Below are 24,281 nucleotides of genomic sequence, written 5' to 3' on the forward strand. Positions count from 1 at the left end.
CTTGTTCACTTACTCCAGGGAGGTTTCGAACCTAACCCCGGTCTTTGGAATTGGTACTGCTGAGTTTGCTGAAAAGAAATAGAGATACATAAAATAAAATAAAATGGTCACACTTTTGTCTGTATATCTCGTGCAAACCGTAGTTTCACCTGGGGTTAACTCCTAATAATCGTCGCGACCACAATTTCGTTAAATCATTTGTGGCTCCTTGGCGGTCACGCACAAAGACGACTTACGGTTGCTATTAATGGTCTATTAATACTCATGACTCTGGTGGCAGAGGGCACATCCAGTTTTTTCGAGCTACAATCCCCGATGTGCGAACAGTAGCAATCCCGACCACCAGTCGCTACCATGCCTCCTGACCCTCACACCCTATGCCAGCACCGAAGCTATAGGACTGCGACTTCGAACTCATATGTACCTTCGTCGACGTTGTTTTCCTAGACGCTCTAGGTGTAGTTCCGAAGACTTTCTAACGGATTTTTTGTAGCGCCATGCTGCTGAGCTACACCAGAGAAACACATTGAAACGTTAGGGAGTGACTATTCGGCCAAGGATGCCGCCCTCGAAATCATAAGCAGTCTAAGTGGATGTCATTGCGTAACGCATGGGTGAAAATCGTATAATCCTCGGCGCATCTACATAATTAAAATTTTACAAGGACCCTGGATATAATTTTTAAAATGTAGACCAAAGTTTCCAGACGTCTGTGTTCAAAACATTGATTTCAATTGTCTTCGTTAAATCAAAACGATATTTTAGAATGGATGACCGCGTAGCTTCAGTTTTCAGACTAGTTCGACTGTCCACTACGTTAGGGTAGTAGCACACATGGTCATTAGTTCGACTGTCTTGGGAAAGCTTTTGCTCCACCCCTTTGAGTGTTCTTGCGAAGGACAAAGCCTCACCTGGTAAATATATGTGCCTACGTATTCACATTTAAGCGGCAGTTACCCACGAACGTACGTACAAAAAACGTGTCAGCTGACACTACCTATCTTACGACTGTGCAATGTAAATGAAAACTCACCGACGTACAACGCCCGTACGTACGTAGCCCGGAACGTAGAAATCAAAATAATTTAGATTTTTTTCGTAAGAACGTGTCAGCTGATCGCTCTCTCACTAGACAGAGTTGCCTAGTAAACTTTTGTGCGCTAATTTTTGACCGTTTGCAGTTTTATGCAAAAACACCTAATTCAAGTTTGAAAAATTGTGAAAATAATTAGAAATAATTATGTAAAAGTGCAGATTATAAATATGTAATCTATTTATATTTATTTACAACATCAAAAATTAAATTGGAAAAAGTTGATGTTTCCATAAGTATGCATGCAAAATGGACAATGGCAACAGTAAACAATACAAACACAAATATGTTATGTATATGTACACAGACGCACACATTGACTCCTACGGGCTTGAGGGTTCGGTCAAACGTGTTTCGTACGACAAACGTTCGTACGTACGGCACACGTCGGTGGGTAATTGCCGCTTTATAAAAGGAGCCGTAACGCGTAGGTTATATTTAAACTTGGCTTTTAAACAATGTAATTTACTCCAAGGAACTAGTTTTGGATAGGGCCGCTAACTTTAGGAAATATCGAACTGTGAGACTTGGGTGTTGATGGATGAAGTTTGAAAATCAAAATTAACATTTCAGACGGCGCCTTTTTTGGGTAATTTTCTTTTTTTTACCAACTTGAGGAAAATTTGAAAACATGTTCGCCTTGGGTCATTTTATTTGAATTGATTGTTCATTATTAATTTTTTGAAAAAAATACGCAAAGTGAGCATATAAATTAATTTTATATATAACTTTTCTTTTAGGGTTTTATTTTAATAACTTGGTGAATTGGGTGATGCAAAGTCCGTGTTATGCTGACATCGAAAGCGTCTGTTTTTTTTTAAATAACTTTTGAACAGTTAGAAAGAGTTACATTTCGCAATTAGTTTCTTATAACTGGCAGTGATGCGCATCCGTTGATACCACTTTCGACCATATCCGACCGATTTTCGACATGACATGACAAAACAATGAACAATAAATGGGCTAAACACTTTTAAACGAGTAGAAAATATAGTAACGCGCCGGACGCCGCCGCCGCGCCGATATTTTTGACATTCGGCGGCGGCGTGCAAAAAAGGACTAAAATCGGCGGCGGCGGCGGCGGCGTATATCTCTAGTACACACACACAAACACGTCATACATATTTGCTCATTCAGGTTCACTGATAATTAAATTTAATTAACTTTACAAGAACCGTTAAATTAGCTTTAATCATATCAGCTTTGGTAGAAGTCAATGGTCGTGTGAGTAAGTCGGTCTGTTTAGCTCTGATGACAAACACTTCGTTATGTTTGTCAAATTGCTGTGTGCTGTTTATCTTTGCTAATATAATACTAATTGTCTGCAGTAAAGACCTGGATTGAGTATAGTATGCAACTAAGGACCTATAATTTCTTCGATGTAGTGATCAACAGTAAAGGCTTTGAACATCCCGCACTTCTGACGACTCTAAAGCTTAAACTTACCTTTACAACCCGGGGTAGACTAGGTGAAGCATCCAGATGGTAGCTCCTTGATGACGCTGAAGCATGGCGTACCCGAGTAATAAGTTTATTAAATGTAGGTACCTGGTATACGGATTTATGGCCTAAAAGGAGTCAACTTCTTAACCAAACCCCACTTTATTCCGGGGAAGGCAGATTACTGTGAACTGCTCGATTTGAAGGTAAAAGTCCTGGATTTAACACAAATACATTTCTGTAGAATATTTCTAACGGAATTGGAGCCTAAGAATACAGTGGTTGGATGCTACATGAGTTCATTAATGTTCTGGGCATCGCTGTGGATAATCTTGAACAATTTAAAAAAAGTCTTAGGTACATAAGTTTTAAACGAGTCTAAATAGATTTAATCACTCTTTTTTCGTCGCTTCTTCCTCTACAGTTTTTATTGTTTATGACGGCTTGATATTTGTTTTTCTTTTGTGAGTGGACATATTAAACATGCTGCGTTTGGTTTTTGCCATAGGCTTTTTTTCTGTTCTCAATATTTGCATATTTTTTCGCAAGTTTTTTTGTCTCGAAATTTTTATCCTTTGTAATTTTGCATTTATTTTGTGTGCTTTTTTTTAGTCGAATATGTGCGCTTGTATGTGTGACGAATTGATGATGGCAATGATCTTTAAGTGTTTTTGCGTCTTACTCAAGCCGGTTCCAGATTTTTCACAATAATGTCTCACTTGCGCTTCCAGCTCCTTTCACCTCTGCCTCGTCTTCTGAAGTTGTGGTTTGTGTATTTAGGCTTTTGCATATGGTTGCGAATTCCTGGAAGTAAATGAAAAATTTTTACATATGCCAAAAATATGTTTATTTTGCCCAAAATCGATGCAGAAAACAACACAAATTGTGGGACAAATTTAACTCGTCTGTCCTTCAAGCTTGGTACATGAAGCTGGGGCCCTATTCAGTAACTAGGAGTTTTGAAATGTACATTTTTCTTTCATACAAATTATATGAAGAAAAAGTGTACGTTTTAAAACTCACAGTTACTGAAAAGAGCGCCAGGTTCGTAAAAAAATTTACTTCGTTGCAAATCAACTGATTTGATTGGTAAGATGGTATTCGGGTATTCGCATGAATGGTTTGTCCAGATATCTCAGTCATACTCCGGCATAAATAAATCCCATAGTAGTATACCTGTTATCTCCAAAGGAGCGTCAACTTTTTATACTCAGCTGAGCAGAGCTCACAGAGTATATTAACTTTGTTCGCTTAACGGTAATCCGTAACGGCATAAACTAATCGAGATAGATATAGACTTCTATATATCAAAAGGATCTGTGAGAAAAAAGAAATTTATTCAGACATGTCCGTCCGTCCCTAAACACGATAACTTGAGTAAATTTTGAGGTATCTTGATGAAATTTGGTATGTAGGTTCCTGGGCACTCATCTCAGATCGCTATTTAAAATGAACGAAATCGGACTATAACCACGCCCACTTTTTCCATATCGAAAATTTCGAAAAACCCAAAAAGTGCGATAATTCATTACCAAAGACGGATTACGCGATGAAACTCGGTAGATGGGTTGGCCTTGTGACGTAGAATAGAAAATTAGTAAAATTTTGGACAATGGGTGTGGCACCGCCCACTTTTGAAAGTTTTGCAAGCCGTAATTTGGCAGTCGTTGAAGATATCATGATGAAATTTGGCAAGAGCGTTACTCCTATTCCTATATGTGTACTAAAAAAAATTAGCAATATCGGATGACGAACACGTCCACTTTTTAAAAAAAAATTTTTTTGAAGTCAAATTATAACAAAAAATTTAATATCTTTACAGTATATAAGTAAATTATGTCGACATTCAACTCCAGTAATGATATGGTGCAACAAAAATAAAGGAAATTTTCAAAATGGGCGTGGCTCCGCCCTTTTTCATTTAATTTGGCTAAAATACTTTTAATGACATAAGTCGAACGAAAATTAACCAATCCTTGTGAAAGATTCTATGACGATAACTGTTTTCTATGAAATGGGCGAAATCGGTTGAAGCCACGCCCAGTTTTTATACACAGTCGACCGTCTGTCCTTCCGCTCGGCCCTTAACACGATAACTTAAGCAAAAACCGATATGTCTTTACTAAACTTAGTTCACGTACTTATCTGAACTCATTTTATCTTGGTATAAAAAATGGCCGAAATCCGACTATGACCACGCCCACTGTTTCGATATCGAAAGTTACAAAAAATGAAAAAAATGCCATAATTCTATACCAAATATGAACAAGTAAGGAAGGCTAAGTTCGGGTGTAACCGAACATTACATACTCAGTTGAGAGCTATGGAGACAAAATAAGGAAAATCACAATGTAGGAAAATGAACCTAGGGGTGGACCAGGGCTGACTCTAGAATTTGTTTGTACGATATGGGTATCAAATGAAAGGTGTTACTTAGCATTTTAAGAGGGAGTGGGCCTTAGGTCTATCGGTGGACGCCTTTTCGAGATATCGCCATTAAGGTGGACCAGGGGTGACTCTAGAATGTGTTTGTACGATATGGGTATCAAATGAAAGGTGGTAATGAGTATTTTAAAAGGGAATGGGCTTTAGTTCTATAGGTGAACGCCTTTTCGAGAAATCGCCATAAAGGTGGACCAGGGGTGACTCTAGAATATGTTTGTACGATATGGGTATCAAATGAAAGCTGTTAATGAGTATTTTGAAAAGGAGTGATCCTTAGTTCCATAGGTGGACGCCGTTTCGAGATATCGCCATAAAGGTGGACCAGGGGTGTCTCTAGAATGTGTTTGTACGATATGGGAATCAAATGAAAGGTGTTAGTTACTGAGCATTTTAAGAGGGAGTGGGCACTAGGCCTATAGGTGGACGCCTTTTCGAGATATCGCCATTAGGGTGGGCCAGGGGTGACTCTAGAATGTTTGTACGATATGGGTATCAAACGAAAAGTGTTACTGAGCATTTTAAGAGGGAGTGGGCATTAGGTCTATAGGTGGACGCCTTTTCGAAATGTCGCATTTAGGGTGGGCTAGGGGTGACTCTAGAATGTGTTTTTTATGATATGGGTATAAAATGAAAGATGGTAATGAGTATTTTAAAAGGGAGTAATCCTTAGTTCATAGGTGGACGCCTTTTCGAGATATCGCCATAAAGGTGGACCAAGGGTGACTCTAGAATGTTTGTACGATATGGGTATCAAACGAAAGGTGTTACTGAGCATTTTAAGAGGGAGTGGGCGTGAGGTCTATAGGTGGACGCCTTTTCGAGATATCGCCATTAGGGTGGGCCAGGGGTGACTCTAGAATATTTGTACGATATGGGTATCAAACGAAAGGTGTTACTGAGCATTTTAAGAGGGAGTGGGCATTAGGTCTATAGGTGGACGCCTTTTCGAGATATCGCCATTAGGGTGGGCCAGGGGTGACTCTAGAATATTTGTACGATATGGGTATCAAACGAAAGGTGTTACTGAGCATTTTAAGAGGGAGTGGGCATTAGATCTATAGGTGGACGCCTTTTCGAGATATCGCCATTAGGGTGGGCCAGGGGTGACTCTAGAATGTGTTTGTACTATATGGGTATCAAATGAAAGGTGGTAATGAGTATTTTAAAAGGGAGTAATCCTTAGTTCTATAGGTGGACGCCTTTTCGAAATATCGCCATAAAGGTGGACCAAGGGTGACTCTAGAATGTTTGTACGATATGGGTATCAAACGAAAGGTGTTACTGAGAATTTTAAGAGGGAGTGGACATTAGGTCTATAGGTGGACGCCTTTTCGAGATATCGTCATTAGGGTGGGCCAGGGTGACTCTAGAATGTGTTTGTACGATATGGGTATCAAATGAAAGGTGGTAATGAGTATTTTAAAAGGGAGTAATCCTTAGTTCTATAGGTGGACGCCTTTTCGAGATATCGCCATAAAGGTGGACCAAGGGTGACTCTAGAATGTTTGTACGATATGGGTATCAAACGAAAGGTGTTACTGAGCATTTTAAGAGGGAGTGGTCATTAGGTCTATAGGTGGACGCCTTTTCGAGATATCGCCATTAGGGTGGGCCAGGGGTGACTCTAGAATGTTTGTACGATATGGGTATCAAACGAAAGGTGTTACTGAGCATTTTAAGAGGGAGTGGGCATTAGATCTATAGGTGGACTCCTTTTCGAGATATCGCCATTAGGGTGGGCCAGGGGTGACTCTAGAATGTTTGTACGATATGGGTATCAAACGAAAGGTGTTACTGAGTATTTTAAGAGGGAGTGGACATTAGGTCTATAGGTGGACGCCTTTTCGAGATATCGACATTAGGGTGGGCCAGGTGTGACTCTAGAATGTTTGTACGATATGAGTATCAAACGAAAGGTGTTACTAAGCATTTTACGAGGGAGTGGGCATTAGGTCTATAGGTGGACGCCTTTTCGAGATATCGCCATTTGGGTGGGCCAGGGGTGACTCTAGAATGTGTTTGTATGATATGGATATCAAATTAAAGGTATTAATGAGGGTTATAAAAGCGAGTGGCCCTTAGATGTATATGTGAAGGCGTTCTCGTGATATCGACCAAAATGTGGACCAGGTGATCCAGAAAATCATCTGTCGGGTACTGCTAATTTATTTATATATGCAATACCACTAACAGTATTCCTGCCAAAATTCCAAGGGCTGTTGATTTCGCCTTGTAGAACTTTTTCATTTTCTTCTACTTCATATGGTAGGTTTCACACCCATTTTACAAAGTTTTTTCCAAAGTTATATTTTGCGTCAATAAACCAATCCAGTTACCATGTTTCATCCCTTTTTTCGTATTTGGTATAGAATTATGGCATTTTTTTCATTTTTCGTAATTTTCGATATCGATAAAGTGGGCGTGGTTATGGTCGGATTTCGGCCATTTTTTATACCAAGATAAAGGGAGTTCAGATAAGTACGTGGGCTAAGTTTAGTAAATATATATCGGTTTTTGCTCAAGTTATTGTGTTAACGGCCGAGCGGAAGGACAGACGGTGGACTGTGTATAAAAACTGGGCGTGGCTTTCACCGATTTCACCCATTTTCACAGAGAACAGTTAACGTCATACAATCTATGCCCATACCAAATTTGAGAAGGATTGGTAAATTTTTGTTCGACTTATGGCATTAAAAGTATTCTAGACAAACTAAATGAAAATGGGCGGAGCCACGCCCATTTTGAAATTTTCTTTTATTTTTGTATTTTGTTGCATCATATCATTACTGGAGTTGAATTTTAACTTAATTTACTTATATACAGTAAAGATATTAAATTTTTTGTTAAAATTTGAATTAAAAAAAAATATTTTTTAAAAAGTGGGCGTATTCTTCATCCAATTTTGCTAATTTTTATTTAGCACATATATAGTAATAGTAGTAACGTTCCTGCCAAATTTCATCATGATATCTTCAACGACTGCCAAATTACAGCTTGCAAAACTTTTAAATTACCTTCTTGTAAAAGTGGGCGGTGCCACGCCCATTGTCCAAAATCTTACTAATTTTCTATTCTGCGGCATAACGTCAACCCATATACCAAGTTTCATCGCTTGAACCGCCTTTGGCAATGAATTATCGCATTTTTTCGGTTTTTCGAAATTTACGATATCGAAAAAGTGGGCGTGGTTATAGTCCGATATCGTTCATTTTAAATAGCGATCTGAGATGAGTGCCCAGGAATCTACATACCAAATTTCATCAAGATACCTCAAAAGTTACTCAAGTTATCGTGTTAACGCACAGACGGACGGACGGAGGGACGGATATGGCTCAATCAAATTTTTTTTCGATACTGATGATTTTGATATATGGAAGTCTATATCTATCTCGATTCCTTTATACCTGTACACCAACCGTTATCCAATCAAAGTTAATATACTCTGTGAGCTCTGCTCAACTGAGTATAAACAAGTAAGGAAGGTTAAGTTCGGGTGTAACCGAACATTACATACTCAGTTGAGAGCTATGGTGACAACATAAGGGAAAATAACCATGTAGGAAAATGAACCGAGGGAAACCCTGGAATGTGTATCAAATGAAAGGCGTTAAAGAGTATTTTATGAGGGAGTGGGCCATAGTTCTATAGGTGGATGCCATTTAGGGATATAGCCATAAAGGTGGATCAGGGTTGACTCTAGAATGCGTTTGTACGATATGGGTTTCAAATGAAAGGTGTTAATGAGTATTTTAAAAGGGAGTAATCCTTAGTTCCATAGGTGGACGCCATTTCGAGATATCTCCACAAAGGTGGACCAGGGGTGACCCTAGAATTTGTTTGTACAATATGGGTATCAAAAAAAAGGTGTTAATGAGTATTTTAAAAGGGAGTAATCCTTAGTTCCATAGGTGGACGCCGTTTCGAGATATCGCCATAAGGTGGACCAGGGGTGACCCTAGAATTTGTTTGTACAATATGGGCATCAAACGAAAGGTGTTAATGAGTATTTTAAAAGGGAGTGGGGCTTAGTTCTATAGGTGGACGCCTTTTCGAGATATCGCCATAAAGGTGGACCAGGGGTGACTCTAGAATGAGTTTGTACGATATGGGTATCAAATTAAAGGTATTAATGAGAGTTTTAAAAGGGAGTGGTGTGAAGGCGTTTTCCAGATATCGACCAAAATGTGGACCAGGGTGACCCAGAACATCATCTGTTGGATACAGCTAATTTATTTATATATGTAATACCTGCCAAGATTTTAAGGGTTTTTTGTTTCGCCCTGTAGAACTTTTTCATTTTCTTCTACTTAATATGGTAGGTGTCACAACCATTTTATAAAGTTTTTTCTAAAGTTATATTTCGCGTCAATAAAACAATCCAATTACCTTACCATGTTTCATGCTTTTTTTCGTATTTGGTATAGAATTATGGCATTTTTTCATTTTTCGTAATTTTCGATATCGAAAAAGTGGGCGTGGTCATAGTCGGATTTCGTTCATTTTTCATACCAAGATAAAGTGAGTTCAAGTAAGCACGTGAACTAAGTTCATTAAAGATATGTCGATTTTTGCCCAAGTTATCGTGTTAACGGCCATGCGGAAGGACAGACGGACGCCTGTGTATAAAAACTGGGCGTGGCATCAACCGATTTCGCCCATTTTAACAGAAAACAGTTAATGTCATAAAATCTATGCCCCTACCAAATTTCAAAAGGATTGGTTAATTTTTGTTCGACTTATGGCGTTAAAAGTATCCTAGACAAATTAAATGAAAAAGGGCGGAGCCACGCCCATTTTGAAATTTTCTTTTATTTTTGTATTTTGTTGCACCATATCATTACTGGAGTTGAATGTTGACATAATTTACTTATATACTGTAAAGATATTAAATTTTTTGTTAAAATTTTACTTTAAAAAAATTTTTTTTTTAAAAGTGGGCGTGGTCCTTCTCCGATTTTGCTAATTTTTATTAGGCGTACATATAGTAATAGAAGTAACGTTCCTGCCAAATTTCATCAAGATATCTTCAACGACTGCCAAATTACAGCTTGCAAAACTTTTAAATTACCTTCTTTTAAAAGTGGGCGGTGCCACGCCCATTGTCCAAAATTTTACTAATTTTCTATTCTGCGTCATAAGTTCAACTCATCTACCAAGTTTCGTCGCTTTAGCTGTCTTTTGTAATGAATTATCGCACTTTTTCGGTTTTTCGAAATTTTCGATATCGAAAAAGTGGGCGTGGTTATAGTCCGATATCGTTCATTTTAAATAGCGATCTGAGATGTGTACTCAGGAACCTGCATACCAAATTTCATCAAGATACCTCAAAATTTACTCAAGTTATCGTGTTAACGGACGGACGGACGGACGGACATGGCTCAATCAAATTTTTTTTCGATCCTGATTATTTTGATATATAGAAGTCTATATCTATCTCGATTCCTTTATATATGTACAACCAACCGTTATCCAATCAAACTTAATATACTCTGTGAGCTCTGCTCAACTGAGTATAAAAAGGGGTGAAACATTGTAATTGGATTGGTTTATTGACGCAAAATATAATTTTAGAAAAAACTTTGTAAAATTGGTGTGACACCTTCCATATTAAGTAGAATAAAATGAAAAACTTCTGCAGGGCGAAATCAAAAGCCCTTGGAATCTTGGCAGGAATACTGTTCGTGGTATTACATATATAAATAAATTAGTGGTACCCGACAGATGATGTTCTGGGTCACCCTGGTCCACATTTTGGTCGATATCTCGAAACGCCTTCACATACAACTAAGGGCCCTTTTAAAACCCTCGTTAATAACTTTAATTTGGTACCCATATCGTACAAACACATTCTAGAGTCACCCCTGGTCCACCTTTATGGCGTCTACCTATTGAACTATGACCCACTCCCTTTTAAATACTCTTTAATACCTTCCATTTGATACCCATGTCATACATACACATTCCAGGGTTACCTTAGGTTAATTTTCCTACATGGTGATTTCCCCTTATTTTGTCTCCAAAGCTCTCAGCTGAGTATGTAATGTTCGGTTACACCCGAAATTAGCCTTCCTTGCTTGTTACTAATGAGACTAAGACTCAAATGAGCTGAAGTAGGTTTGATCGGTATACGATTGTTCTCTCTTTAAAACTGTGAATAACCGTCACATAGGATGAACTTGCTTATTTGCTTAATTAGCGCTTAGCCGTTTATACGGTTGTGACTTCTTCGCTCTGCTAACGGACGCCAATTGATCACGCCAAGGAAATCATTTTCCACCTGGTCCTTCTAGCGGCCGCCCTTTTCCTCTGCTTCTGTACGCAAGTAATGAACTATGATCTGGAAATTCGAAGATTTAGTCGCATGTTTATTCCCTGATTTTGTCAGCTTTTTCATTAAGACTTTATTGGCGCACGCCATTTTCTGTGGCTCGGTTTAAGTCTTTAAATATTGCCACATATAGTTGTGACTACATACGTATATGCGATCTTCCCACACTTCCAATTTGTCTGTTATCAATGTCCTCGGTAGGTGAATATGTGGAGACTTATTCGCTCAACCAAATATATACTAATTTCTTTTAACTAAGTCAAAAGGTTTCTTATAAAATTGCAAGTACTAGCAAAGGATACCACTGTGTGGTCTAGGAGACTTGCAGTTTTTCCCCTTCTAAAATTGGCCAACGATATCTTGAAAACTTGGTTGTTTTATTTGAATTACGTTCAGACATGTCGTATAATATTTTATGTTTCCTACAGTTGCTACCCAGATGTCGATGTTTTACTTATGCAAATATGGCGTTAGTTCCTATTTTTTCCAACCTTGGGCTTACTGCGATCTAAAAATATGACAGTTGTCTGGGGAATATCCGAACATTAAGCCAATTCTTGGAACCCGCTTGGTATAATTTTTTTAGTAATACGCCGCTCCAGACAAACAAGCCCTCGGCATTGATTTGGCAAACACTCCGAATATATTTCTGCATTGAAAAGCTTCTCAGGGAAAACTCATCTGCCTTCTAGATGACGTTCGAAGTTGGCATATAGTATGTAGATCCTCCCAATTTGTAGGAAGAATCAAAAAGGAGCACAGGGTACAAATTGGATGAAAATCTCGGCTTAAATCTCCACGGAGCTAAATCGAGCCAAGTATGTTTTTTTATTTTTATGCAAAAGCTTCATCTTCATCAAGCACCGATCTTGTGAATTTTAATTTAGGCAGAATTCTAAAGAATATCCATGGGTTCAGGGTTAATGACCTTGTGTAGATGGCAGACGGAACGTTAAAGAGCCGTATGCAGTTCTTAAGAAATCAAAAAAATCCATATAAAATGACATTTAAGACAAATGTCGTCTTTCAAGCATTATTTCACAGCACGCAGCTCTAAAGAAACTTTTACCATTGTTTTCGAAAGATTTTTAAAAACAACTTCAACCGGCAACTCTGGATTTGCTAAGAAATAATTGCATTCCGTTCTTCTCTTTTCGGCTGAGTGGACGTGCAGTGCCATCCTCGGCTCAATTGCAATATTTTCGGATTTTTTTGGTTGAGCTGAAAATTAAAATAGGCCTCAAGGTTGGCTTCTGTGCTCCATTCTGTCGTTTTGGCGGAATTGGGAGATGCAATGCTTCCCTGACTTGGAGTTAGGGCGATATTTTGCACTCCTAACAGGAATCAGTGAGTTTTAAAAGATGGTGTGGTGCCATTTAAAAGCCAAACTCGCTTTATATACATAACGGAACATAACGGAATAGTGAAAAAACTGGCAACAAGGCACATGGACACAACATATGTACATTTATATAAAAGAAAATTCTGGAAAGTGATTCAGTGAGATTTAAAAACTGGCGTGGTGCCATTTAAAAACCAAACCAAACTTCAATCCTAATACTAAAAAAAAAGAAATAATTGATTGTGCATTGCTTCTTAAAGAAAAGTGATATTTCATGAGGCAAGCAAACAAACAAAGCTAAACATTTATTAAAATTAAGATGATTCAATATTTTAAGTGTATTGTGTGTGAATTACCATGCGTCGTCAATCGGCAAAATTCCTGACTGAGTCCTATTTCCATCCAAAAGAAATAAGTCAAAAATTTTATTTAGCGTTTAGTTAAGGGCTGCTTGGGCCCCGTAAGCCAGACAATCCACTTTATTTAGAATTAACTTAAAAATTACCAGTACATCTAATAACGATTTACATAATATTGCTACTTACTGTAGCTTGCTATATACTGGGTAGGACTATGTAATTTTTTGATTTGTAAAAGATCATTTAAATTCGTCCTAAACTTCTCCTTATATTAATGGGATCCTGTTTACCTTGAACCGATTACATATTTCCTATGAAAGCTAAGCACTGTACCAACCGTGATAACGTTGCCATCTTATTAGTGTAATAATCATATAAGAGAATGTACTATGAACAGCGCAAGTTATTTTCTAATTCTGTAAATGAAAAAAACTTCCGAAGACGAAATGTTACTTTGGTAACGTTTTATAAGGTGGTGCACCACCTAATTTTTATCAAAAATTATCACAGGTGGTATCAAATGACCCGTTTCAACCTCCGTTTTTAGAATCCGAAAGTAGAAATCAAAATTTTGATTTATGTCGAAAGATATTTATAAAAAACCGATTTTTTGCTTATATCTTTTTAATTTCCGCTTTCGGATTCTAAAATCGGAGGTCGAAACGCGTCTTTTGATACCACCTTTGACAATTTTTGGAAAAAATTAGGTGGTGCACCGCCTTGTAAAACGTTACCGTTACTTTTAGTTATTTTAACCGGGGCTTTATTTTCTTTGTGAATAGTCACCCTAATATCAACAGCAGTTTATTTTTATAATATTTCACTGCATAGATCCACACCACATATCTTGCTGCAGACATCCACACGTAAAATCAGTATCCACATTCCACACTGACAGCTCAACTTGTGAAATCTACTGTCAATGGACTTCTTCTGATCCTGAATTTTTATTTGCTTTTTCGAAAATCTACGTATTTTTGCCTTTTATTATAAAAAATGTGTGCTGCTAAATTAAAAGAAGCATTAAATGATTGCAAAATCAATTTCGATGTTCGTGTGCTGCTAACGGATCTAATAAATGAGTATGAAATACCAATTGATGATGTGAGTGACACGCTCATTGATTATTGCAAAGAACAGGAAAAAGATGGTGTGAAATTTGAAAAGCGGTATGTTGTCCACGGCATGGAAGCAGAAGATGCCAATATAGAAGTATTTAAAATTGTAAAAGGGCAAGATAAATTAAATGAATGGTTGGATAAGCTGAAAGATGTTGAATCTACATTGTATTCGGTCGAGAAAGTGGGCGGAAGTAAGTCTCCGGCGGAAGATTTGAAACCTGTGAAATGGTGTGCGGTGAAGCTGGACGGCGTGGAAACACGCACAACTGGCAGCAAGCCCATGAATGGTAATGCTACCAAGGCAGAAACCATAAAAGCAGCAGTCAAAGGAGAATCTAAACCTGAAAGTAAACCGGCTAAAGGTATTGCCAATGCTTTTGCCAAACCCAGGGGAACTACAAGAACGGAAGCTAAAAATGAATATTACAGCACTTCAGCGAGTAACATTGTTCCAGGCGATAACAAAAAAAATTCCCCGCAGGACGGAAAAAAGAATGAAGAAAATGCTGTCAAATCGCCCCAGAAAACCGCCGACCCTAAAAAGATTTCACCAAAAGAAAAGAAAGCGGCCGCAGCAGCAGTTGGACAAAAAAACATTGGAAATTTTTTTGCACCTAAGGGTAAAGCTACAGTTGATGCTGCAAAGAAACCTGAATCTCAGAAGTCACCAAAGAAATTAAATGATTACTTCAAGAAACAAGCTGACAAACCTACAGCAGCCACAAAAACAGCTAAAGGAGCGCTCCAGCAAGAAGAGAAGGAAGGCAACACATCCATACAACTTTTCGAAGACGACGATGAAGCGGTGGCTGGCGGAGCGGTAAAAGAAGGAACTCCTATGGAAGTTAATGATGAATCTTCTGATGAAGAAGAAGAGCTGAATAAATTAAGGCGTAAAGTAGCAGCTGTCGATGAAGAAGCAGGAACAAGCAGTCGCAAACGCTTGCGTATCGAAGATTCAGATGATGAGGATGACATTGCAATTGATGATGCAGATGGACAGCAACCGCAGCAAAAACAAGGAAAATTGGATGAATCTGCAACTGTGAAAGAGGCAGTAGATTCACCGCCGAAATCAGAGACTTATTTGGATGAAGATGGTTTTGTTATCACTGTCAAGTCTAAGAAATCGGCTACTAAGAAGCCATCTACAAAACCAAAAACGCCCCAGAAAACTCCATCGAAGGCAAGTCCTAAAGCGGGCAAAAACAAGCAAACACCAAAGCTGTCGGCCAAAACGAAACAAGGAAATATAATGAATTTTTTCAAGAAGAAGTAGTATAAAATAAAATTTCTTAAAATTATGATGTAATTTTACTTATTTAAGAGTTTAAATTTTGCGCTGAATAAAGAGTTGTTATTGAGTCTTAAAATTCAACGCGATAATTTTTTTAGAATAAACGGATAAAACCAGTTTGTACAATGATATGTATATAGGGCAGTTTGCTCATATAGAAAATTATAAAGAAATATTCAATTGTATGGATTTTTATGGAAACTTCTTTTATCTTAACGCCACCTTTTTTTCATTTTTTCTTGCAGGTGTAGTTTATCCCCATTTTGCTGATCCGAGGCTATTCGCCGAAAACTAAATTAGTTTTCCATAGTCACGCACAACTACGAGGACGCACGGTGTTCAATAATAGACAATATCACAATTGTAATCAAACCACTCATACTACTACTAGTCCACTGCCGCATCAAAACAGATAACAATGGTGCGCTTCGAACCTTTGGGACAGAAAATGTTCACACGCCGTAACTGGTTGCTACGGTGTAGTATACTGATAAATATAGTTGTTGTATTGTACATATGTAGTCATGTTATGGTTGGTAATGGCAGCGGCTTTAATGGCAGCACATTCTTCCTACAGGACCGTGCAGCGACGGATCCAGCCAATGCGTTATTGGGAAATAATGTAAGCAAGATGTGAACACAATATAATTATTTATTTAATAAACCCTTTTTTATTTTTGTATAGGAAAAGGTTATAGGCTATAAATTGCAACCACCACTGTCCTTATCCAATGCACCGCCACCAGCGCCGACTGGTTCTAATGATTCTGGTGGCGGAGCTGTAGCCCCGCCGGCGCCCGTTGATATCCCTCCACCACCAACACAAAATCAAGCTAGCGCCACTAGTGACGCAAGTAATACAAAAGTTGTAGCTGCTGCGCCTTTTGTGGGGAATATTGGTGGTTTTGCTGAGCCCATGAATACAAGTGCGGTGAGCGAGCCTTATATTGTTACTGGAGATGAGAAGGATTTAGAAGAACGTTTGCGTTCGCTTACAAAATGTTATGATCGTGATTATAAGCCAGATATATTGCAGCGTGGCGATTTTTGGGTACTAAAGAATTATGTGCGCGCTGAACATGGTGCGCTAAGGTGTCATGAAGCCATAACATATACCACTCATGCAGATTATACATTTTTGGATAATCTGGTGCCACTGTTAGAACGGTAGTTATACATATATGATATTTAAACAGATTTTAATTTAAACAAAATTTATTTTCTCTTTCTTATCGTAGGTGGAATGCTCCAGTGAGTATTGCAATGCATGCACCTGGCACAGATTATCAACCAACTATTGATGTCATTAAGTACCTGCGTGAATGTCTGCCCGAAAGTAATTTGGTGCGCTCATTTACCACATTTCATTTATACTTCAGCACAAAACACATACCCAAACAAGTTTTGAAACAGCCAGAGCTGTTTAAGAAGCCCTACAATTGTACACTTCCACCACCTTATGCGAATGTAAGCTCCGGCCATTTATATAAATCGCAAAAGAAGCTGCTATATCCGGTTAATGTTGGCCGTAATATAGCGCGTGATGCTGCCTTAACGCATTTTATATTAGCCTCAGATATTGAATTGTATCCAAATCCAGGTTTAGTGAGAAAATTTTTAGAAATGATCGCGCGTAATGAAGCATATTTACAGCGTAAATCGCCGCGGTGAGTTGTGATAAATAATGTTTAATATTAATATTGTAAATAAAATATCCTAATTTAATTACAGAGTTTTTCCTATACACCTTTTCGAGGTTGAAGCAAATGCCACTGTGCCACGCGACAAAACTGAATTGCTAGAATTCTTACGTGTCGGCAAGGCAATACCCTTTCATAAGCGCGTTTGTGCTAGTTGTCATGGCATACCACAATCCAAAGAATGGCTGGCGGCCAATGAAACAGAAGATCTAGGAGTTTTTCATATAGGCAAGCGTACTGGTTATTATAGACATTGGGAGCCCATCTATATTGGTACGCATGCGGATCCACATTACGATGAGAGACTGAGTTGGGAGGGCAAAAGTGATAAAATGACACAGGTAAGAAAGATGCAATCTATATTATTGTTAATTATAACAACTTTAATTAATTATCCACAACCTTGCTATCCACAGGGCTACTCGCTTTGCGCATTAGATTATGAATTCCATATTTTAGATAATGCCTTTCTTGTACATAAGCCAGGAATTAAACAACTGCAAAAAGATAATCGTCGTGCCATGTTGGCGGGTAAAACGAATCAGCTTATACGTAAAATCATATATCCAGAGTTGAAAATAATGTATGGTGTGCGTCAGGGATGCGTTGTATAGTAACTAATAAATTGGCAAAAAAGTTGAAATACTTTTTTAAGCTATACTAATAAGAGTGGAATTAAAAGACTATTACTACAATTTAAAATACTACTTTTATAAAACGAAAAGTTAATATAGCTACGAAAAAGATATTATCGATCATAAATACACATATAAAATATGTAATAAATTGTATATTGAGATATTTGCCAGGATATTAAGAAGTAGTGATTAGCTAGGAATTACTTTAAATAACTTATTTAAGCACTAATACGAGAAAGCGCATTGTAAATGATTTCAAAAGTACTTTGTTTTAGTTTTTTTAATTAAATCGAAAATGTCACAAATGTTTTTTTGTTATCTGTAAATTATTATTATAAAATTATGTATGTATTTGCGTCACAAATAATGTGCACAAAGTTTGTTTCAAATATTTGGTCTAAACTTGTGAAGAAGATTGAGAATATTTTTTTATTCTTAGTCGAAATATAATTGTAATTTTACAAGAATGACTTTCCTGATTGCATTGTATGTAAATTGGGATATATGCGTAAAATCATATTTTATAAAACATATGCATTAACTTACATACTCAATATTTGTACATATGTATGAAAGTTGCTAAAATTTAAATAAAATTAAACATTTCTTAAAAAATAAAACACGAAAATTCATTAAGAACACACCAACTAAAGAACATAAATACTGGAAAGTTTAGATATTTTTGTATTGCTAACTAAATAGTAAGTTAGGCACGCGTTGTAAAGAAAAACAACTTAAGTGCATATTAGTCATACAGAAAGTATGCCAATATTGTATTACATTTAACTGTATTTACTTACTAAGCATACAATTAGTTAAATACTTAATAAGTGTTGTACATAGCACACAAAGCATATTTTTGCAAAAATTTGTAATTTCTAATATTTGTAATAGGCGTTTTAGCAATAGTTTAGGTATGTTGCCCAAATACATAGTGTTTGTTCGTATGTTTGCATTTAATGCGCCTTTTCGCAATAAAAGCTTAAGTGGATATAAACAAGATAAGCTTATTATTCAGAGACGTAAATGTAAAGATACCCGGATGGTGAATTTCCTATTGCAGGTTTAGCACCTTCAATTTCTGTGCATCGTTGGAGATTCTCTATAACTGCAACTTTCTCTGCGAGCGCACTGCTACAACAACAACAAAAAGCACACTTTCTCCTTCTATACCTAAAGAATGAGCTATGCAAAAGAAAAAAGGAGATTCTGGGAAATATGTCAAATTATATGCTTATGTCTACTTAAGCTTTTATTTTTTTTATATTATATATTTTATGCAGGAATAGTGCATCACATGTTTTCTTTATCCAAGCTTTATTTTGCGTATTAAACTTGTAGTCTCAGCCCAAGTAGTTAAAGTTACATATCACTAACAGTTGAAAAGTAACTAATTTTTTTATAACAACTATTGGTGTTGTTGAACTGAAACATAACGAATAAAAATATTAAACAAAAATTCTTTTAAAATTAAATTTAAAAGCAACACTATCTATTGCTAAGTATGGCTGTTAGTATATTAAATGAAAGCGCTTAAATGTTTTACTTTCCCCGTAAGATATTTTTGTTCAAACCAATTAATTTTTGCTAATGCATAAATTCATTTAAAAATAACTTAAATTGAGTCAGCGGAATATTATTAAGATACAGGCACATCCAAATAATCCAAAACGTGTAAAAATAACCAAAACCTTCCATCTGAAATGTAACCACAATTACTTCTTTAAAGCCAGCTTATTAGTATTCATAATTAATTTTAAAATGCACAATAACTTAATGTGTCTTAATTCTTTTTTATGTCCGGTTTACTATCGTTTTAAGTTCTGACTTTGATAACTTCTCTGATTTAAATTCAATTTCTTTAAATTTCTTTAAAAAAATATATATATATTTTTTATTACATCACACAAAAATAAATATGTATGTATTTGTGTAAGTTTTGTCAATTGCCAATATATTTAATAAGTCGGCTAGTAAATAATTTAGTGCATTAGCCTTTTTTAAGCGTAAGGACCGTGATATTTGAACTCTAGTAATTACATGTATAAAAAAAAGACCTAAAAATAATGAAGAAAATTTGCATTAAAGTTTTTTGGAAACTCATAGTCACTAAGTAATTGTATTAAAAGAAAAAAAAAAACAAATAAATTTGACTACCAATTACATAAATACGAAGCTAATTGTAATTGACCAAATTGTATAATTGTGCATTAGCATACAATTACTAAATAAGTACTGCATATAAAATTAGCCGCTAGTCTAGATTAGTAGGTAATTAATATTAATACAATTTATACAAGTGTACATTCAATTGACTTGTTGTAACAAACACAGAATGTAACTGAAGAAATACATGATTATTGAAATTGTAACTACGCCTCTTTTGGCTAACACCTTGCAGATAGTAAAATTTAAGTAATTTGAACTATGTACTTTATATAGATTTGTATAGCGCTTCATTAGTTTGCATTTAAAGACTTGAAACAATTATTCTTTAATTTGAACTCAAAAAACTGTAACTTTTTATCAAAAGGTACAAGTTGGGGGCAATTCACAAGTTTCGTAATTATTGTAAAGTTTTCAGTTGTTTCCATAGTTTTCAATACAAAACATGATTGAAACATATCACAGACTATGATAGGAGACCATGTGAATAGCCTAATTGACTTAAAAAACTAAGACGTACTAAGTGTATGAAGGTGTGCTTTCTCTCCAGTTGTAGTCAATATAGTCAATAGAATGCGCAGGTTTTACTACCCATAGTTCACTTACCTTGAGTACTGCCAAGTAATTGATGTCCGTGAAAATACCTTTATACACTTTTTGTTTAAACTTTTTTTAAATGTTTTGGGTTAGCTTAAGAATTGGAAAAGCTACATATCTAAGGCTTTTACAGTATTCGTCTGATGCTTTGCAAGGAGATTGCGAATCGATACGCGACAAAATATCGACAGTAATTTAAAAACAAGAAATTAAAAAAAATTGAAATGCGACTAAATAAAAGGATGCAGCTGAGCTGCTTAACGATAAAATAATAATCCCAAAAATAAAAACAAAACATTTTCAATGAACGGACATGGCTGGTGCCAAGCCTGTATAGAAATAAAAAAGAATTTGCATATTATCATAAACAAGTGCAGAAAATATTTTACAAAAAGTATCAAATTTTAAAACAAATTACTCTTGTCGGAAATGCATATTTAACGACAATGCAAAGTAGAAAACACATTTTAAATAATATTAAAAAACAAAATTCAATACAAGGCGGTGTTACGCCATAAGCTGATAGCTTCCTGAGATTTTTCTGACAAAATTTGGTACAGTGAATGTTAGTAAAACAAAATCGACGTTAGTTATCTTTCGATCTGACATTCTGCTGTACGACGAATTGGCTTTGCTATTACCTTGTATTGATTGTTGTTGTTTGCAAGCATGAAGTATTTTTGCAAGATATCTTCGAAAAAAAAATCTGAAAAATAACTTGAGCTTGATGAGTGCTGGGAATCATTTGACTCCACTACATAAAGAGTATGTATTATCAGGGCTGTAACCAGCAAATAGCAAAATCGTAGTAGGTAGGAGCTAGGCTAATAGGGGTATACCGGAATGGGACACATTGGTACAACCAGATATTTATTATGACTTTGAAATCATTAAGTTTGGTTTACAGAAAGCTCGTTACCCTAAGAGTTTATGCAATTTGATTTTACTCTTCTACTTTTTCACTTTATTGGCCAAAATTAAGTCAGCTGATGACTCGTATTAGCTCTTGTTTTTTGTGAAACAAAAGCGCAATAGTGACACTTTCTGGTTTAGGAAAAAAGGTTGAGAGTAATATGCAGTTTTCTCATAGAAATTTTTAGTTCCTTCCTTCGAGGATAGCATAACCAGTAATGATCTCTGTGAAATTATCCACATTAAAAATGGTCCTTTTTCCCCTATTACTAAGTTATTTAATGAAATATTCCCCCAAAAGAGTAATTTTTCGCAATCTGGCATCACTGACTGCAACTTAGCAATTTTCGCAGTCTAAAACATTGTAGAAAAGTTTTAACACTGTTTATAAAACTTCGGCACCGCAGCGTCAGACGCTAAGATGTAAATTGGAAAAAAATAAACGCCATTTTGAGATTTTCTAGTAATTTTTAAGGATCGCACGAAAAACGATTAAAAAAGGTGACCATATTTTATTGTTCTCGTTTTTTTTTTCGAAACTCTCGCAAAACTACTTCATACTCGGCTGCTTAATGGCGAAATTTGTAAACATATTTATAAATATAAGATATTTTAAATTATGTCGTACATAAAATACAAAAGAAAAAAAAAAACAAAAAAAATTGTAATTGAATAAAGTGCCTTAGCTAAATGAAATTTCCAAAGTAAATGAAATTGATAAAAGTGAAAGCGGAATTGAGAATACGAAATAGATTTTCTGGCGGCCTAATTCATATTGTAGAATAAAATAAAAAAATATTAAATTTTTAAATTTAATAAAAACTTACTTAATTAGTAAAAAAAAAAATAATTTAAAAAATTTTAAAACGAAAAACTTGAAAAATTAGTACGCCAACATTTCAATGCCATGTATTAAAAAAAAAACAGTTTTGCACTTTAGTTAAGCTTGGTTTTAAACCACTTTATTTTAAATCGTACACATATATTTTGAAAATGTTAGCTATTTTTTAAAACTACTTTATATTTTAAGTTTTCAGGCATGTAGCGGTTTTCACATACAATTTTGTACCGATATTGAATTCATATCATATGATATAGTTTCTGCTATTCTAGTAACCGCATCGCAATTTTCAATTGCAAATAATTTATTTTTTCTAAGCTATTGAAAGTGAAATGTAAAAGCAGCAATTCTGGTTCTTTGGAATTTAAAAGAATTGTATGTAAAAATTGTTTCACTTTATCACTTCATGCCTTTACCACTTTAACATAGAACCAGAACTGCTACCCATGGCTGTTTGTTCTTCTATTTCTTGTGTCATCGTTGCAAAATCGGTAGGTAGTAAGTTCGTGACTCGATTAGCAGGTCAGGTAACACCATAAAATAAGAGAACAAGACCTTCAATTGTATTTCTGTCATATAAACTGCTAAGCAAAAACAATCTGCCTTCGGCGAACCGATCGAAGTCCGGCTGAGTTTCAAAAGTCTTGGTACTACGAGTAAAATTGTTATCAATTGATTTATTTGACTTTATTTAAACAAATTTTGCTTTTCGAGTAACGGCAGCAACACTTTTATTAAATTTTTCAAAATTTTATCGGTTTGAAAACCATTTTCTGCGAAAAGTTTAACTCTTTCGCTTATTAGCCCGACTGTCGTGAATATTTGATATGCCTACGTCGCTTCTGTTGTTGTTGTTGTAGCGATAAGGTTGTTCCCCGAAGGCTTTGGAGAGTGTTATCGATGTGATGGTCCTTTGCCGGATACAGATCTGGTACGCTCCGGTAACACAGCATCATTAAGGTGCTAGCCCGACCATCTCGGGAACGATTTATATGGCCACATTAAACCTTCAGGCCATCCTCCCTCCCCGCCCCAAGTTCCATGAGGAGCTTGGGGTCGTCAGAGCCTCGTCTGTTAGTGAAACAGGATTCGCCGTGGATAGGTGAGGTTGACAATTGGGTTTGGAGAAGCTGTATATTGCGCTGGCAACCTGAAGGGTTGCGCTACACAGCCCCTTGAATCTGGTATTTTAGTCGCCTCTTACGACAGGCATACCTACCGTGGGTATATTCTGATCCCCTAACCCGCTGGGGGACTACGTCGCTTCTCTTTCCCTTTTTTGCGAAAAATTTAGCTCGTTCGCTTACTAGCTCGACTGTCGTGCAAATTTGAATGACTACGCCGCATCTTTTGGTTATCCTACTTCCTCTTTCCCTGAAAAACTTTAGACTGCAAAAGTTCAGCCTATTTTCCATACATCTCCATGTTAAGGTCTTCTTCCAAAAACACTTAAGATTTCCTTATAAGTATGTATTTAGATTGAAAGCCAATTAAATATATTTGCATTATTATTGTACTACTATAAATTATATATAATTAAATATTTCTAATTTAGCACATTTTGCCAATTTATTATTTAATTTTAGTTAGATTTATATGTGAATTACAATTTAATGCTGTATGAATTGATTTATATATACTTAATAACGTAAATAAATACAAAATGTAATAAACAATTTATTTTGAAAAAAAAAAAAAAATACAATCGACTTAAAAATATAATAAATAAACTCCAGAAAATAAAGTTATGACGTCTTTTATTTTTTATTTGAAAAAAGCAGCAGCAACTTATTCTAAAATAACCAAAAAATGCAATCGAATTTAAAATTTATAAATTCTTTATTTGCAATTAGCAGCAGCATGCCCAACTATGACTAAAATGCATGCGAGTCACTCTGTGCGCGGTGTAATAAGCGGATGTGCAAAAAACGTAGCCTACTTTTAGGCGCATTTGTTGCTTTGAGTCCACTTGCTTTGCTGTTATGGGCGCCTAATACTTTTT

General features: G+C 36.0%; 2 protein-coding genes across 18 annotated transcripts in view; both read left to right on the plus strand.

The window, feature by feature from the left end:
* Window positions 1-24,023, plus strand: part of LOC137239317 (beta-1,4-glucuronyltransferase 1) — a 604,255-nt gene extending 580,232 nt beyond the window's left edge. For 16 of the 17 annotated variants that reach the window (XM_067764471.1, XM_067764472.1, XM_067764474.1 and 13 more), the window contains 5 exons: window positions 15,671-16,047; window positions 16,111-16,592; window positions 16,664-17,092; window positions 17,157-17,466; window positions 17,542-24,023. In XM_067764471.1, the coding sequence (XP_067620572.1) occupies window positions 15,844-16,047; window positions 16,111-16,592; window positions 16,664-17,092; window positions 17,157-17,466; window positions 17,542-17,739 (1,623 nt within the window). In that variant the 5' untranslated portion in view covers window positions 15,671-15,843 and the 3' untranslated portion in view covers window positions 17,740-24,023. Of the gene's footprint in view, window positions 1-14,039; window positions 14,177-15,670; window positions 16,048-16,110; window positions 16,593-16,663; window positions 17,093-17,156; window positions 17,467-17,541 lie in introns of those variants that run through there. The other variant, XM_067764488.1, reaches the window with a different exon arrangement.
* LOC137239319 (DNA polymerase delta subunit 3-like) lies at window positions 13,912-15,501 on the plus strand. The gene has a single exon (XM_067764489.1). The coding sequence runs from the start codon at window positions 14,004-14,006 to the stop codon at window positions 15,405-15,407; it is 1,404 nt and encodes a 467-aa protein (XP_067620590.1). The 5' UTR covers window positions 13,912-14,003; the 3' UTR covers window positions 15,408-15,501.
* Window positions 24,024-24,281: the final 258 nt, after the last annotated feature.

Source organism: Eurosta solidaginis, chromosome 2 (assembly GCF_040869045.1).
Source record: "Eurosta solidaginis isolate ZX-2024a chromosome 2, ASM4086904v1, whole genome shotgun sequence".
Classification (NCBI taxonomy): Eukaryota; Metazoa; Arthropoda; class Insecta; order Diptera; family Tephritidae; genus Eurosta; species Eurosta solidaginis.